A 19,110-nucleotide genomic window follows, 5' to 3' on the forward strand; every position below is an offset into this window, starting at 1 on the left:
AGCTGTTGAAGGAATTTTCTAATTGTTCACTTATGTAGCTGTTTATGCTGTTCAGATTTTGAGTTGTGTATTCACTGGAATTAGATTTAAATGTTTTATTCAGCAAGTTTTCAAAAATACTATGTTAATATTATCTTCAATGAATTGAAAATAAAGTTGTATTTAATGAAAAATTTAAACTTTCACTTTATTTTCTTTTACAGAATTTTCCTTCGATTATTGTTAAAGTTGAAAAGTTTCTAATCTTTTAGAATTTGTGCTCAAAAGTTATTTTCAATCATTTAAAGATTGTTAAAATACTTTAAAATGAAAAGTACTGTACTTTTATCTTTTCTAAGATGGTGGCAGAGACTATTCATTCCCTAGTTCACATTTTTCATGTCCTTTGAAACAATATGAATGATTCGTGCCTTTTTAGTTTCTTCTATATGATATTTGCACTGTTTTTGAATGAAAAGATACTGTTATTGTGTTTTTAACATCTTTGATTGCACAAAAAATTGTTTTTTCCCTCAATACAATGATTTTTAATAAACTCCTCTGCTTTTGATTTTCTCACTCTAATTAAACAAATTAGCTAGCATATCATGTGCAGTTCTGGAAACCACATTATAAGAGGGATAGAATAGTACTGGAGAGGGTGCAGAGGAGGATTACCAGGGTGTTGCCTGGAATGGAGACTTTCAGTTATGAAGAGAGATTGTATAGTCTGCCGTTGTTTTCCTTGGAGCAGAGGAGACTGAGAGGTGACACGATCGTAATGTATAAAATTGAAGGGCATAGATAGGATAGGCAGGAAGAAACTTTTTACCTCGATGGAGGGATCATTGACCAGGTGCATTGATTTAAGGTAAGGAAAGAAGGTTTAGACGAGATGTGAGGAAAACTTTTTCACCCAGAGGTTGGTAGGGTAGTAGTGGCAGAAACCCTCATAACATCTAAGAAGTATTAAGAGGTGCACTTGTGATGTCAAGGTAGACAAGGCTATGGGTCAAATGCTGGAAACTGAAATTAGAATAGTTGTGGTTATTTTTGATGGCGTGGATGTGATGGACCGAAGGACCTTTTTCTGTACTGTAGGTCTCTATGACTCTGCAATTCTAAATTATACAACCTTTCAGTGATATCCTTCAAAGATGTCCTTTTTCTAAATGACTTTATCACTGCTTTTCCCAATCATTTTGAATGATTTTAACACTGCATGTTTGCTAAGTATCACAATTTAAGTCTTTCAGTTTTTCAGCCTTAATGTTTTCCTTGACTGTAGGAATTTTCACCCTACCTTTAAGTGACTGCTGGCTGCTGCTCTCTCAGAATCTAACTGGCCCTGTGTGCTTGCAAAATGCTGAATATTTAAAGATAAACTACATCTTCTGACTGGAGTGTTTTTCTTCATTCTTCTTTTCAGATGGATGTGGTTGTGGTAGAACTGAATATTTCTATTCAAATAAATACTTATCCAATTCTCTATTGAATGCCTCAGTTGAACCTGCCTCCAACACACTTTCAGGCAGTGCATTCCATATTCTAATGATAACGGTAAAGTCTTCATAATCCTTTTGGACCATAGGGCTGCTCTGTCATTAGAGAGAGAGATGACTGGTGATGGTTTAACGTGAGGGTCAGCACACCTCAAGCAAGGAGAGAGATTGAGAAAGAAAGTCTTCATGAACCTGACTCGGTGCAGGATCCACACTGTTGGTATTCCTCTGTCTTTAAATCTGTGCCCGTTTGTTGTTTTTTCTACTTTATCCAGCTGGCTTGTGATTTTGAAAACTTCAGTCAAATCTCCTCTCAGCTTTGTCCTCTTCGAGAAGAACAGTCCTAACTTCCTCAATTTATCTTTGTAACTGAATTTTCTCATTCCTGGAACCATTCTTGTAAATTGCTCTGCACTCTCTCCAATGCATTTACATTTTTCCTACAATGTGGTGTCCACAACAGTACACAATACAGCTGAAGTCTACCGAGTGTATTGTACAAGTTGAGCATTACCTCCCTGTTCTTGTACTAAGAACAAAGAACAAAAGAGAAGTATGGCACAGGAACAGGCTTTCAGCCCTCCAAGCCAGTGCTGATCATCTTGCCCTGACTAAACTGAAAAACAAACCTTCTGCCCTTATTTGGTCCATATCCCTCTATTCCCTCCCTATTCATGTAACCATCCAGATGCCTCTTAAATGTCGCCAGTATGCCTGCTTTCACCATCTGGCAGTGCATTCCAGGCTCCTACCACTCTCTGCGTGAAAAATTTTCCTCGCACATCTCCCTTAAACTTTTGCCCTCTCACGTTGAACCTGTGTCTCCTTGTAATTGAAACTTCAATCCTGGGAAAAAGTCTCTGACTATCCATCCTATCTATGCCTCTCATAATTTTGTAGACCTCTACCAGGGCTCCTCTCAGCCGCCATCTTTCCAGTGAAAACAATCTTAGTCTTTTTAACCTTTCCTCATAACCAATGTCCTCGAGACTGGGGAACATCCTGATGAACCTTCTGTGCACTCTCTCCAAAGCTTCCACATCCTTCTGGTAATGTGGCGACCAGAACTGCACTCAATACTTCAAATATGGCCGAACAAGAGTTTTATATAGCTGCAACTTGTTTTGCCAACTCTTGTGCTCTATGCCCCGGCTGATGAAGGCAAGCATGCCATATGCTTTCTTAATCACTTTGGGCACCTGTGTTGCCACTTTTAGGGAACTGTGGACCTACATGCCCAGATCCATCTGTATGTTAATGTTCCTAAGGATTCTGTCATTAACAGTATCATATATACCTAAATTTGTTCCTCCAAAATGCATCACCTTGCATTTATCAGGATTAAATTCCATCTGCCATTTCTGTGCCCAACTTGCCAATCTGTCTGTATCCTGTTGTATCCTTTCACAATTGTCAGCACTATCAGCAACTCCACACAATCTTCGTGTCATCTGCAAATTTATCAATCAGACCACCCACCTCCAGATCATTTATTTAAACTACAAACAACAGAGGACCTAAGACTGAATCCTATGGAACACCACTAGTTACCAATCTCCATTCTGAAAAACACCCTTCCACTGCTATCCTTTGTCTTCTATGACCAAGCCAGTTTTGTATCCATCGAGGCAGCCCACCCTGAATACCATGTAATTTTAGTTTTTGTACCTATCTGCCATGTGGGCCTTTATCAAATGTCTTACTAAAGTCCATATAAACTACATCCACAGCTGTTCCCTCAGTAATTATCTTTGTCACCTCTTCAAAAAATTTGATCAGGTCGGTGAGACATAACCTTCCCTGTACGAAACTATGCTGCCTGTCGCTGGCTAGTTCATTTTCTTCCAAATGTGCATATATCCTGTCCCTCTGTATCTTCTCCAAGAGATTCCCCACCACAGATGTCAGACTGACCGGCCTATATTTTCCTGGATTATCCCTGCTTCCTTTCTTAAACAAGGGAACAACATTGGCTAATCTTCAATCCTCTGGAACCTCGCCTGTGGTCAAAGAGGATGTGAAGATATCTGCTAATGCCCCAGCTATTTCTTCTCTTGCCTCTCGCAGCAACCTAGGATAGATCCCATCTGGCCCTGCGTATTTGTCTATCTTAATGCAATTTAAGATACCCAAAACTTCCTCCTTTGATATCTTGACATTCTGTAGAGTATTCACACACTCATCCCTGACCTCAACTCAGTCATGTCCTTCTCCTCCGTAAATACTGATACAAAGTACTTATTAAGGATCTCTCCCACTTCCTGTGACTCCACGAATAATTTCCCTCCTTTGTCCTTGAGGGAGCCTTATCTTTCCCTTACTACCCTCTCTCTTCTAATATACGCATAAAAAACCTTGGGATTCTTCTTGACCCCGTTTGCTAAAGACATTTCATGGGCCCCTTTCAGCCTTTCTAATTCTTCGTTTAAGTTCCTTACTAATTTCTCTATAATCCTCAAGGACTTTTTCAGTTTGTAGCTGCCTAGACCTATCATATGCTTCCTTTTTTATTTTGACTAAGTTTACAATTTCCCTTGTTATCCATGGTTCCTGGATCCTGCCATTCGTACCCTTCAGTTTTGCAGGGACATGCATGTCCTGCACTTTAATCTGGTCTTTAAAAGCCTCCCACATGCCAGATGTTGATTTGCTCTCAAATAACTGCTCCCAATCCACATTCCCCAGTTCTTGTCTAATTTAGATGTAATTGGCCCTTGCCCAATTAAACACCCTCATCCGAGGGCCACTCTTGTCCATGTCCATGACTACTCGAAATCTTATGGAGTTATGGTTACTACTGTATGCCCCTATTAATGAAGCTGAGAACATTTGGAATTGGACCCCCATTTTGTATTGTCTATCAAGGTTCTTCCAACTGAAGTGCATCATCTTACACTTCTCTGCTTTTAACCTCATTTGTCACATATCCCGAATAATTATTTTGATCAAAATGGTGTGGAAGAATGGAAGAAGATTTGCACTCGGTAATAGAATCAGTGTAGACACGATCAGACTAGTGGCCTCCTTTCACCCCAGGCCTCACACACCTTACGGACAGCTCTGCCTGCAACAGTCAACACACCCAAAAGATGGCTAGAGGGGGTTTAGCTACTGAAGCTCCTCTGCAGTACCAACAGCAACCTAATGTTCTGCCAATTCCATAGATGTCCATGCTGATCTCTCATTGGACACTTGAGTGATGGGAAGATCGATTGAAGATGATAGTGAAATCATTTACAGCTTGAATATACACGAACAATGGGAAGTCTACCACTCCTGAGCTGTTATGTGTGTTTATCTGTGTTACGGAAACATTGGTTACTGCAAAACTGCAGTATTGATTACACTGTTAAGTTTTCACACTTCCTAATCCAGGGACCAGCAACCTTTATAAACTTGAACTGAAAACAAAAAATGCTGGAGATCATAGCGGGTCAGGCAGCATCTGTGAAGAGAAAGCAAGCTACCGTTTTGGGCCTAGATGTCTCTTCATCAGAGCTGGTGAAGTGAACTGTGGATGGGGCAGCAGTTCTGCAGTCGTTGTCGGGGGAGGTTGGAGAGGGTAGAGTGCTGGGGGAGAAAGGATGTTGATAGATCAGATTAAGTGATTGGAATGTGCATATGCGTACATATGTTTGGGCTGCCAATTTGCATGAATTATGTATAAACAGGTTCACAAAGTAAGTGTAAAGATGACGATCCATAATAGTTTGATGGAAAAGCAGTAGGTTTCAGCTTTGGTTAAAAAAAATAAGAAATTCATATGTAAAACTGAAAGAATACTTTTTGTATTTATATTTTGCTAACTGCTATTTTTTTGAACTATAATTTTATCAATAAAGCTATTCTTTAGTCCTACTTTAAGATGAGTACATTGAAGTCCTATTTTGGCTATTGATTCTCATTATTAAAATAAATCTAATAGCACATTCAATTAATTTATCATCTCAGCCATCTTGCAAGCAGCGATGGTCACAACCATTGAAACCTGGTCCTCAAACCAAAGGCAGAATTTATAATCAAGTTCAGAATTGCTCTACAGAGCTGTGTGTGGGTTCAGAACCATGAATTATCACCCTTTTTCTAATCCATGAAATGTGAGATCAAGGCAACAAGGTAAGTGGACCGATAATATCGTCTCTCAGTCAGATGTAACTGTGTGTGGCTGTCAAACAAATTTACTTTGGAATCTCTCCTTCAGCTAAGCTGCTGCTTAAGTCTGCTTGTTTCAACATGTTTTCAACCGAACAAGCATCAAACCAATGCAATGATTAAGCATTTCTAGCTGACTTGGGAACTCCCTGAAAGCATTAATCCATTTCCCTACTTGTGTCGTGTGTCTATAAGAACGCAGCTTCCGATCAGTGAGCTCCCACTTCTAACGAGTGACACAGAGCTGTACAGAGGTGAAGTGTGGGATAGATTCACATCCAGACAGACAACATCTTGTAAAACCATGGCAGTACTATCCTCAACATATCTCATCTTAGGTAAGTGGTTGGCATTTAGAGCTGGAGACATGAAGGCAGAAATTATGTTCCACAGAACACATTCAGTTGGTGGTGACTGCATAATCTCTTTGAAAAAGCTAACCAATTAGACCCATTGCCCAACGCCGCTTCCCCTATCCTAACCTCTCAAATGCCTATGAATCCCTCTCACTGATTTTTTAAAGCATATTTTCATTGTGTTGGAAGGTGGGGAGCAATAGGGTTTGATATAGACAGCATCTCATCATTCTGTGTGGCACATTGCCTGTTGGCTCCATTCTCTCAACTGTCAGGTACCCGGGAAACCTAACGCTAATGCTTTTGCTGGACTTTGGAAAGAGCAATGGGCTCTTTTTGCATTAACTATCCCAGGCAAGTTAACACTAATGTGTCTAACCAGTGACAACCCACTCCATTAAAATATTTTCCCTAATACGTCACTTTTGTTTCTTTTCCAGTCGCCTTAAAAGAGTGTCCTCTTGTTCTTGATCATTTCACCAATGTGGAGAGTTTCTCCTTAGCTGTTCAGTCCAGACCTGTCATGACTTTGAACACCTGTATCAAAATTTCCTCTTGAGCTCACTACATAGGCTGACGCAGGAGGGAAGAGAATGCTTTACAGTCTGAGTTTCTTGACAATGCTAAGCCTCCCCTTTCCTCTTTGTAGAGGAGAGAGAGAGATCTCCTTGACATCTTGGACCATTTCATACCTATCGCCAACATCACTAAAATAAAATCAATGATTTAGTCATTTTCACATTGCTGCTTGTGAGCTCGTGTGCAAAACGTGATGTTCGTTTCATACATTCAACATTGACTGCACTTCAAAAATACTGCACTGGGTGTAAAGCATTTGGAGTGTGCTGGTCTTCTGAAAGACATTAGATCTGATTACTTCTTGACGATTAGATGGCTTCATATTACTCTCTCAATTGGCAGAATTGATCCGGTCCCAATTCATTGTAAGGTGCATTGCGGCCTGCACTCATGATAAACTTTGGACCAGCATGTCATGTGCAAGGTTTACAAACATTGTCTGTGGCAGATTAGTGGACAGAATAGCAGTGTCTTACAGGGTTGGGCGACACTGCCCTGACATAGTGTGCCGTGTGTGTGAGCCTCTCTCAGGATAGGTACAGTTTGTTTCAAATTTAAGCCTAACTGAATATAAGGACTTGAATTAAATAGCTGTTGAGAGGGTGACTTGGTGTACACTGTAAAAATTGGATGACTAAAGTATTGATCTGATTGGGGAAGCTATTCTACCCAAATCTTTAACCTCTTTGAAGGCATTTCCACATCAACTCCCTTTCACACATTGGGACTTTGCTTTTGGCTCACAGCTTGACAGTGCTTTAATTACAAGTTTCTTATTCTTGTTTGTAAATTTCAGTACAAATTGGTCAAGGAGAAGGCAAAGCCATGAATCATCTTTGGGCTTAAGCAGAACTATTAATGATAGATTAATACTAAATACTGCAGTACATGGTGTTCATTGATATACAATGCTCGACTTTGTAGTCACATTTGCTAAGGACTAAATCCATCTTCTTTGTATATTCTTGTCCATGTTGATCATGTTTTCTTGAATGTAGTGTGGTACAGTTGAGTTTGGTGTACTGTGTTCGAGTTCTGCCTGCACTGTGCTATTTATGCTCAATGATGTGTAGCAATGTGATATCATCACAAAGTTGCTGCAGGGTCTTGAAACCCTTTCAGAACATCCTCTAGCTCTGCAGCCCTTGGAGGTTACTGTGCTCCTCCGATTCTAGCCTGTAGTATATCTCTAAATTCATTGATCTGCAGTCTTGTTTTCAGCTATTTAGCTCTGGAATTCCCTCCATTCCTCTATATCCTCTTTTAGGGACCTCATAAAACAGTGCTGTTTTGTGGGATGGGAGAGAGAGAGACTCATGAGAGCAACGGGATGGCAGTGGTGGTGGGTTGCGATGTTGGGAAGGGGAAGTGATTTGGGCTACTCATGAGGTGTACGCATCTTTTCATTGGCTTTTTCACAGCAGGAATCAGGCCCCAAAGTTCGGCCGTACCCCCAACTTTTAAAAAAAATGGAGCATTTATGGGGGCCAGGCTGGTGTTACCACATGGTCCTAGCTCCACGCCAGCAATTGCTGGCTCAGAGGTTCAGAACCCAATCTTCTGGCTCACAGCCCCACTCAGGGGTCTACACCCACAGTTTATGAATCTCTATCATATTAATGACCTCCGTGACCAGGCTTTTGATCACGTGTGCTAAAATCTCCAGGCATAGCTCACTGTCAAATTTTGTACAAAAATCAATTCTGTAAATTGCCTTGGGACAATTTACTGTGTTAATGACATGGTATGAATGAAACATGTTGACCATCATGGAATACGATTTGGAATTTGTGCTCCACAATCATAATCCAACTTAACTTTTGTGCCCTGAAATGATGGAATTACTGCCTTGTGACCTATGACCTAAATACTAAACAGGCATGTGATGTTTGTGGGCTTGTCTATTTTATGTAAATTATATTTGGTCCATGTGGAGGTTCTGGTAGCCGTTGCGTGATTAACGCAGGCTCGAGGTCTGTTCGTCAGTTGACAAGTGATTGATTAATAACTTTACTTAGCGAGGCACTAATTAATGTACATTTGGAGAACAGGTGAGGTGTGTCTGTTGATGTTGCATTGCAGACTCAACCAGGAGAAGTACTCTAGTGCTCTGTTGATGATTGAGCAATTAACATGGCTCATTAATGGTGCTTGAAGGGCTGGGGTTCTTAAGCCGTAACCATGTACATTAATGTGAAAATTGTGCAGCTAGATAAACCATGATAGGTTTGGACATAGCAGATTCAGGTGAAACTGTATCTATTGGCTGCATTGGAGAGGCAGCTGGCACTGATTTAAGGCAATGGTGACACAAGGCAAAGTTTTTTTACACAGGTGGTGGTGAAGATTTGGAATGCACTGTGTGCTTCTTAAGTGGAGGCAGATTCAATTGTGGCTTTTGAAAAGGAAATTGGACATTTGGAAAAGAAATAAACTTGCATGGTTATGGTGAATTGGCGTCATGGGGAATGATATTAGTTGCTTCTTTGGTGAAACCAGCACAGACCCAGGAGACTTTTTTGTGGCTTAAACATTGCATGATTCTGTGAATGGAGCAATATGTATGTGGAGTTTTGCCATAGTGAGACTAAATGCATTGAGTAGTTGATGGACGATGGATTGAGCTTGACGAAACCAATTATATTTGTTATGACTCTGTATCTCTGTACAGTCCAGGACAAAAAACTGGCTATCCTACATGCCTTACTCATTGACTCTGCATTTACAGTTGAGGTCTCTACACGTTGCAGAGACTGAAGGAAACTATGTGGTTGGTGGTGAGGGGATATGCAGTTGTCAGGACTGCCTAGAGAACAGTGGGCATCAGGCCCAAAAAAACTGGCTGGGGTTCCCTGCCTACTGCGCTCTTCTGTATGTTCATTTCGCTGTCAGCAGTGCCAGGCACTCACCACAGCACTGGTTACCAGTGACAGATTAAACTATCCTAATTAACAAAAAAAATCCTCTTCAAGCAACAAATGGAACAACATCTATTTCATAAAGAATCTGGAAAAGGGATATTTCTGAGTAATCAAATGTTTCCTTTTTTTTTTACAGTGAACTACTTTGGGAGGTTAATGAATCAATTTATCATCTCCAGTGATAACTGCTCACCTTCTGTCTACTTTCAAAACAACATGGTCTGTGTTGGTGAGTCCTTAACCACAGAAGAAAGCCTAGCACCCTTCACAAAATCATGGTGTGCCTAAGCAGTTTACAGTCAAAGAAATAGCTTTTCACATCTGTTATAATATAGGAAATGTTATAGGCAATTTGAACGCAGCAAGCTTCCACAAACAGCAGTGAGGTAATGATCAGATAACCTGTTTTTAAGCACACCTGAGGGAGCAGAATGGACATCAGTTAAGTAAGTCACCTGGAAATAGCACTTCAGCAAGGGACTGGAGTGTTAGCCTTACCATGTGCTTAATTTCTGCAGTCAAGAGATAAACCGAAGAACTTCTAGCTTGAAGGCAATTCAAAACCATGTAATGATTGCACTTGTAGATTGGCATCTCATATTACTCTGCCTAGCATTTTTAGTCATTCTATAAGATTCTAGAATTACTTAGCTAGAATTTGGCTGTTCTAAACTTTAGATGGATTTCTGAGTAAAACCTTAGTGACACCAAACGTTGATGCTTTCTGAACCTGTATACTGGATTATGTCACTGTGCTGCAAGCTTATGGGTTTGGGATTTCACGCAGTTTTCAGACACTTGTCTGACCGTCCTTCATGAGATATCAAATTTCTGCCAGTGATTGCCATGCAGGGTGAGAGAGGTTATGAAAATGGCTAGGAGGCTCAGAAACAATCAGCCTGCAACTTACCCTGTTCTGTAATTCCCAGGAATTGTGAAAGGTTTATACAGTTTAGCAATTGATGCCAGCTTAAAATAATATCTCCCAGCTCCCTTCAATATCCTAACCCCTTCTATCTCCAAACTCCAAAGAAAAAATATTCACTGGCTTCTATTTGAATATCTTAATTGCTGTAATTAAAATGTTGTTCTAAAACCTGCTTACATTTCAGATTATGACCACTGTGATATGGATCGAGTCATTCAAATCAAAGACTGTTCAGGGGCTGTAGCGTGTCAAGATGTACCTGTGGGTTTGCACTGCCAATGTGTCAAAGGAGAAAATTCCTTTTTAGCAGAACTTTCCAGTTTGTCACCAAGCTGCAGAGGTAATAGGAAGGAATCACGTGTTATACCTCTGTGCTAATTGTAAAATGTTTCAGAATGAATCCATACTGTTTGTGATCTTTCTTGAGCACTTTGAAAGAGGGAGAGTGAGTTGGGGGTTTAGTCAGAGTGAGTGTTGGCCAGAAGAGTTGCTAACAATGTTGCACTTCAGCTCAGTTTCCCCTGTAGGTCGAGTAACTGAGCATTTTTAAAAGACTGAGTTAAGAGAAATCTATGGTAGACAAGGGAGTCGGAAGTTATGGGACTGGACAGGAAAGCGAATTTGAGGCTACGATCAGATCAGCCAGGATTTTATCAAATGTTGGTACAAGCTTGAATGGCTGATTGTCCTACTTCTGTTCCTAATTCAGGTAGTTGTTCGTTCATATGTCTGCAATGAATGGGAAAAGAGAGAGGGACATGAAACAAAGGACTGAAACAGAAGGATACAGCAACAACCTTTTCATGCCCCAATACTATCCCTGACAACAACTGCTTATATTTATATAGAGCCTTTAACACAATTGCAAGAGAAATGGAATGGAAAAATAGGGATGTTTTGCTCTAGTTGTATACTGTTTTGGTGAGATCACATCTGGAGTACTGTGCACAAGATTTTGCCTCCTTATTTGTAAAAGGACCTGAAATAACTGTACAAAGGCCAGTATCCCGTCACCAGGTTACCATTTATTTATATGTCCACAGTACACTGGCTGTGGCCAGCCAGCTCAGAGTCAGTCCCTCAATTCGGGATTCTGTGAACCCCATGTTTATATCTATCAGCCAGGGCTTCATGATTGGCCCAGGTGACCAACCCCAATCAAAGATCTTGAAGTCAATAAGATCCATCTGGTTCAAATCACTACTTATCTCAGCCCCCAGGTCCGGGGATGTAGACCTGGTCTTCCTCTGGTAGCTTACGCCCAGTCTGGTTCCTCTGACTTGGACACGGGCAGTGCATGCTGGACCGTAGTTGTCTCCTGTGTCTGGAGCATCTCGGTACAATTTCCTCTTCTTCTTCCGGTGGTAATAGTTTCGAGGCTGCATCCACCTCGGACTCAGGTTTCCTTGACACCAGGCCGAGGAGGAGAATCCAAGGTTTCTGACAGGCCATCTGGCTGTTCTGAGATATGTTTTGCTCCTGCCTCCTTTGTGAGGTAGCAGCTTTAGGTGATCCATATGTTTGTTCAAGACCGCCTCACCTACCCAAACTTTGTGTGTCACTGGACCCGACCTCGCATCGACCTCACCTCGTACCCATGCAGGGCCATTTCCATGCATTCTCTTGAATATCAGCCTACGAGTTTTCTTACTCAAGTCAGGCCTTGTAGGACACCTATGCCATCTCGAGTCTGCATACTGGCAACAACTACAATGGCTTCCCGGCCCAGATCCTGAAGAACGTTTTAGCCATTTGGCCAAGGCTCAGCTTTGTTGTGGGGTTTTGCTGTGGCTTGGTCTAGGGTACTTCTGCTCAGGATATGCCCTGCGATTGCCTACACTCGAGTTGTGTTCCCCAAACTCCGTTGGGCAGGTGAGGATGTCCACTTCTATTGGGAGGCCCTGTAGCTCCCATGCTCCATGCTGCATTTTCTAATGATGAAGCCAGGTGCAATGCTTGTTTGAAGTCCAGTTGGGCTTCAGCTAGTAAGTTCTTTTGCCTGGTTACATCATTAATCCCACATACCTAGTAGTCTCTCAGCATCTCATTCAGGGTTAATCCAAAATCACATGCGTCTGCCAGTCATGGTAACTTTGTCAAAAATCGCAATACGGATTTCCCCGGTTCTCTAACAGCCACATAAAACTGATAGCCCCTCAGAACTAGAGGTTTGGGGTTGTAATATTCCTTAACCAAATCCATCATCTCTTGGAAGGTTTTAATAACTGGTGCCTCTGGGAAAGTTAAGCCATTAATAGCTGAAAATGTTGTAGGTTTGCAAGCAGTCAGAAGGATTACTGATTGCTTTTCAAGTGCCCCAATGTCATACTGGGCCCAATCTTCGATGGCAGGATCGAATGAGTCAAGCTTCCCAAATAAAGGCATGATGCCAGAAATGCTTACCCAATTCCAAAATGACTGTTGCGAGTGAATGTTCTTCAGACACATATGGTTTTCTCCCGTTTCCACTGAGACAACTGCACAGAAAGCAGATATCCCACCACCAAGTTATCATTTATTTACATGTACACAGTACACTGGCTATGGCAAGCCAGCACAGAATTAGTCCCTCAAGTCAGGGGACTCTGAATCATCTATTTATGTTTTCAGCCAGCACTCTCTATTTGGCCGAGGTTAATAACTGCAAGCAAGCATCTCATAGTCAATAAGAAAAACCTGGTTCCAATCACTACAAAACCTAATTGCATTAGAATCAGTTCAGAGAAGGTTCACTCAGCTGATTTGTGGGATGCAGAGGTAGCTTATGAGGAAAGGTTGGACCCGTGACCATTCAAGTTTGGAATAATGAGAGGTGATACTATTGAAAGACCACTTGCTGAACTTTTAAATCGTCAATTGAGCTTTTGAAGCCAAAGAAATAACTGCGCAGCAGAGGATCCTGTCACACAGGTTTTAAAATGGATATTCCAGACTTGCACCTTTTACTCTCTGTCTGCAGGAGAGACAAAGCGGCTTTGGTCAAGCAGTGAGGACAGAAATAGCATGGGGAAATCTGACTGGCATTTTGCAAACCCTGTTTGCTTTTTTTTACAAGGGACAGAAGTCCTGGTCACCAGGATCATGTTCGCCATGAAGAAAATAAGCAGCTGTAAAACCAAATAGAACACCAAAAATCTGAATGTCACACTTGCAGGGCCCAATGCACATCCTCTCTTGTCAAAGTACACTTAGTCCGCCAGAAGACCAGAATGTCTTGCTGGGTGTTGCTGTGCAGGTAGTGTGAGCTTGACCCTCAAGGCCACATGCAACTCTTCACCCCAAAAAAAGCAAAGGTTCCAAACATTTATTTTCTCTCCACAAAATCCTCTTTTCAGCAAAACAGTTATATCAAAGGACTACTTTCAAGTATTTGATTTTTTCTGCAGAGATTGACCAGCGTTACATCAACAATACGATGGTCTTGAACTCTAAATTTTGTCCACCTGGATACTATTTTGAGAGGAGAATGTTCTGCTTTGGTGAGTTATTGTCAATGATGCGTCTTCTGTCTTTCTGCCCTTCTTAAAATGGCCGACTGTGGTGTGGATGTCAAATACCACTGTGGTTATGGTGCTGGATTAGTAATCCAGACCCATGATTTATGGGCAGGGATTCAAATCCTAGCAATTATATAACGCTGGAATTTAAGAAAAATACTAATTTCAGCAAGGGCAATCATTACACCATCTTTCACAAAAAACACGTGACTTACATATGTCCTTGAGAGAAAAAAATACATGCAGTGCCCTTTGTGATTCCAAAGCTAACAGGGGTATGAGAAAGCAGTGCGCCACCATCAGTTTCCCAAGGGAAGTTAGGGATGAGCAATAAATGCTGATGTTGCTAGCAAACATTGTTTGCAACCAATAAATGCATCCATTCAAAGAAAATGACAAAATACCTTTGTTTTTATTGCCTACTCAATTTTACTCTGGGTCATGTGCAGAGGTGTGGAGAATAATTCTTATTTCCTGAAAACTCCACGGCATTCGTGGATGGTTGGCAACTTTCTTCTGATCGGTAGATATTAAATGCAGGATACACACTGGCTTCTGCTCCAGGAAAGGCTTCTAAAAAGAGTCATTGAGCAATGAATATTAGCATAAACTCCTAGAAAATGAGAATTCTTCAAATAGATCAGCTTCATCTTATTAAATGGCAGAGTAGACTTGAAGAAGCAAATGGTCTACTCCTGGCCCTTGTTTGTATGTGACATCTATGTAGCAACCTCAAGAAGGTCCAAAAAGCATTCTAACCAATGAACACTTAAAAGGGCTGCGATGCAGGAAACATGATGGCCCATTTGTGCACAACAGACTCCCACAAGCAGAAATTTGATAATGATCAGATTATCTGTTGTGGCATTAATTGAGGGATGAATGTTGTCCTGGACAAGACTTCAGCCAGTATTGAAAGTATTCATTGAGTTCCTTTTTGAAGTTGCTGTTGCGTCAGCTTCCATCTTACATTCAGCAGCATGTTCCAGATCATTCAAACTCAATGTGTGAAAAGTTGTCTATTTAAGGAAAATAATTCCAATTTCTCTCATTTGTCCATGCACATGACTCCCTCAGCCCATGACACCATTCCAGTAAGTCTCCTCTGCATTCTCTTTAAGGCTTTGACATACGCCCTACAGCTGCGGACAGCAACAAACACAGCAAGCATTGGAGAGCAGTATCAAAGAAAATGGCATTGACAGCAATGATTTGGTGTCACTGCCATGTGGTGGAGTTGGTCATATATAGCAAAACATACCTCAACCACCTGATGAAAAATTTACCAAGTGGAGCATAGTCCTTTCCACTCTGGGTGGTTACAGAGGCATTATCGAATCAGGAGGTGAGCTCCACATCACAAAATACCCAGTTTCTGACCTGTTTTGGTTGCTTTGGTGTTCATGTGGGTGGCCTATCTGAGTTACTGCATTGTTCAGTAACTGGGATCAATAGAAGTTACTGATAGTTAATCCCAATATTTAAACCCAGATTAAAAATAATCTCTGTGTGTGCTTCAATTCGTCAAAAGATGAAAAGATTCTTTGTAACATTAGTTTTCCTTTTTTGTTTCAGAGTGGGCTTGTGATCTGCAAGATGATGTTAAGATTAACTGGTGTACGATAAATAGACGATGTTTTGATGCCCCTAATTATCTCTATTGTAAATGTAGGCAAGTGTTTCAATCAATTAAAGCACAGATGGATGCAAGTTCACAAAGGTGCATAGGTAAGTAGGACAATTATGAATTCTATATACCTAAGAAATGAAAACTGTCAAAAATATTTTGTGATAGAGTGCAGATTGTCATAATCCCAGGATGAAGGGGTTGACCATTTTGGACCGAGATGAGGAGAAATCTTTTCACTCCAAGGGCTGTGAATCTTTGGAATTCTTTTCCCCAGGGGCTGCAGGTGCTCAATCATTGGGTAGGTTCAAGACTGTGATAGATGGATTGTTGGACAAGAAGAGAGTTAGTGAGTATGAAGGTAGTGAGGGAAAATGGAGTTGATGTAGAACTTCAGTCACAATGTTCTTGAGTGGACTTGATGTGGTGTATGACCTACTCCTGCCCCTGTTTCTTATGTTTTGTCCTGTGGAGCTCACTGCAATCTCAATTTCAACCCTTTAGTTTCTTTAAAAACAATTCATCAGGAACATGTGTTTTTAATTTAAAAAAAACACAGGTCCTTATGGTGATGGAAACCATTGGCATAAAGACAACTCACATAGCTTCACTTTGAGGCACAATGCTGGAAAATGGCTGGCCAGCAGAAGTCCACAGATGTTATGGTTGGTTATGAAGGTTATGTAAACTTTGGGTAGTTAGAAGAGGTTAATGGAATGTTGGAATTAATCTCAAGACAGCTAAGATTCAAAGCTGTTGGAGATATGGTACAACAGCACACGATGTAGGATAGACCCCTCTGGAGTCTTGTATTCAGCTCTACACACTGCACTTTCAGGCAAGCTATATTGCCTTTGGAGGGGATGTAGTCTAGGTTCATCAGATTGATACTGAAGGTAAAAGAGTTAAATTATGAGGGTAAGTTACATAGTCCAGGCTTGTGTTCCTGGGTTAATCGAAGATTCACCTTCAGCATTGACATCTTTAGTCCTTCAAAACCAGAATAATGCATACAGAGCTTCATGACTTGTGTATAAAAATGATCTTAAGATGAGTACAGGTCGATAGAGAGAATTTATTTTTTCCCAGGGAAAATTTCAGAACAATGTCAAAATTGAGCTAGGCTGTTCGAGGGAGATGCTATGAAGCAAGTTGGATTATATTAGGGAGGTGGGAAATGGTTAGTCTAGTGATAGTGAGAATATGCGGTCAGAAGCCAAACAAAATGCAGTGAAAGTCTGGAACTCTGTCCCTTAAAAAGCAGTTATGGATGAGGATTAATTAAAAATTTCCAAACTGAGATGGATAGATTATTGTTCATGAAGAGTACTGAAGAATTGTGGAACCAGTTTTGGTTGACAAAGTTGGATACAGATCACACATGGGCTAATTGCATGACAGAACTTTCTTGAGAGGCTGAATGGTCTATGTCAGTTCCTTTATTCCTAAATAATTGCTTCCATACTGATTGATCTGTCCAGACTTAACTGTTTAAGAACTTGACCCTTTAATATTTTGGCCAGATCTGGAATAGATTGGTTGAATCACAATTCTGCAAGATTATGGGAATCTTATTGTGGAGAATGTTTAACTTTAAAGGACTGAGTAGATGTCAGTGTTGCTCATTGTACCAGTGGCACTTCAGTACACATTGCAAAACTGCTGCCAACTCAGAAGAACATTCTGCGAGAATCAGCAGCAGCTCTGTTGGGCTTTAAGCAGAATTCACAGCATAGGTATAGGCTGCTTGATCCAGTTGGCCTATACTGCTTATATTTTGTCTTGTTTGTGTGGAGCCACGGATCTGCTGTACAGGTGGTCCTTGATTAGTGCAGTTTTGATTAATGGGGTTTTGCTACACATAATTTGCACTTTACATCCCAAGATTCCAATATGTGCGCCTAATTCGTGATGATGCAGTCCTTACTTGACTCCAGCAGCACAGAGAAATATATGCACACCAGAACTCACCATTCCTGGGTATGTTGCTGTCCTTTCAGCTGGTTTTAGATGTTATCTAATAATTTTTTAAAAAAGTGTCCACAGCTTTGCACCACCAGATAAACATGAGGCAAGAAACATCAAAAGATAATATATCTGCATATTTTCTTGTCCATTTGGATGTTTCATATTAAGCATGAGCTTATGTTCAGTACTTGTTTGACATTCAAGGAACATAGCTTGAATATTTACATGGATTTCTATGGGAATGAGTGTTTTGAATAATGTGGTTTTATTTAACGTGGTGATTTTCAGGAATGTAACTGCTATTGTGTTAGCATACTGTTGTGTTATTGTAACTATTATATTGTGTTATGGTAGCACTATCTGTACTTCCTCAAAATGGATGTTTACAGCCAGTGAAGTGTAATTGAAGTGTGGTGCACACAGGAATCAATTTGCATACAGCAAACCATATGGATTGCTGTTTGTGGGAGTTTGCTGAATGCAAATTGATTCCTGTGTGCATCACACTTCAATTACACTTCACTGGCTGTATTCATCCATTTTGAGGAAGTACAGATAGTGCTACCACAACACAATGTAATAGTTACAATAACACAACAGTATGCTAACACAATAGCAGTTACATTCCTGAAAATCACTGTGTTAAATAAAACCACATTATTCAAAACACACATTCCCATAGAAATCCATGTAGATATTCAAGCTATGCTCCTTGATAATTGGTTAATTTTTTATAGTGATATCAGTTGAGGGCTAAAGGTTAGCCAGTATTTGCCTGATCTTCAAAATGGTGCCATGGACTGTTTTGCATCCACATGAGATGGAGTCTAAATTTAACATCTCCCAAAGACTGCGCAGGTGATAGTACAGCATTCCGTCATGATTGCACTAGAGTGTCAGCCTGAATTATCAGCTCAAATTCCTGAAGGAGAATTTTGAAACCACAGTCTTCTAACCTAGCAGTGAGGATGTCACTGCTGAGTTCTAGTTAACGTTTGTAGAGGTTCTGACCTTATATTCTTACTATTACTGAGACTAATTGTTTTCCACCTCCCTAATATCATCCAACTTCTCCCTGTCTTAACCCATTTGTACTTGAAACCCACCTCTATGTATTTGTTTCCCTAGACACAACTATTCCAACACACTCCTTATTTTCTGTAAACGTGGTGTCACCCAAAACTCTGCCGCTTGTGTCTTAATTCACAACAAGTCCCTAATACCTGCTCACTGATCTACATTGAATCCTGGTCAAACAACATCTGGATTTTAAAATGCTCATCCCTGTATTCAAATTCCTTCAGACATCACCTTTCCCTGTCCCTGTTGTCTCTTCCAACCTCACAACTCTCTCAGATATCTGTGCTTTTCTAATTCTGGTCTGATGAGCACCCCCAATTTTCATCGTTTCATTAGTGGTGTGAGTTGTCATGCTCCCAAACTCTGGAATTCTCTCCCTAAACATCTCTGCTTCTCTACCTTGCTTTCCTCCTTTGAGCTACTCCTTAAAAGCTTGGTCAAATATTTAAGTTTTGTTCATCTGACTTAATATCTACTTACGTATTTTGGTGTTACAGTGTGTTTTGTAATGGCCCTGTAAA

At 40.7% G+C, this 19,110-nt stretch overlaps 1 protein-coding gene across 1 annotated transcript in view; it reads left to right on the forward strand.

Moving 5' to 3' along the window:
* Positions 1–5,853: 5,853 nt before the first annotated feature.
* Positions 5,854–19,110, forward strand: part of LOC109916061 (adhesion G protein-coupled receptor E2-like) — a 44,836-nt gene continuing 31,579 nt past the window's right edge. The window contains exons 1-5 of the mRNA XM_048617939.1: positions 5,854–5,971; positions 9,626–9,718; positions 10,602–10,757; positions 13,804–13,896; positions 15,490–15,642. Of these exons, the coding sequence (XP_048473896.1) occupies positions 5,938–5,971; positions 9,626–9,718; positions 10,602–10,757; positions 13,804–13,896; positions 15,490–15,642 (529 nt within the window). The 5' untranslated portion in view covers positions 5,854–5,937. The remainder of the gene's footprint in view (positions 5,972–9,625; positions 9,719–10,601; positions 10,758–13,803; positions 13,897–15,489; positions 15,643–19,110) is intronic.

This window comes from Rhincodon typus, chromosome 38 (assembly GCF_021869965.1).
Source record: "Rhincodon typus isolate 14 chromosome 38, sRhiTyp1.1, whole genome shotgun sequence".
NCBI classification, from domain to species: Eukaryota; Metazoa; Chordata; class Chondrichthyes; order Orectolobiformes; family Rhincodontidae; genus Rhincodon; species Rhincodon typus.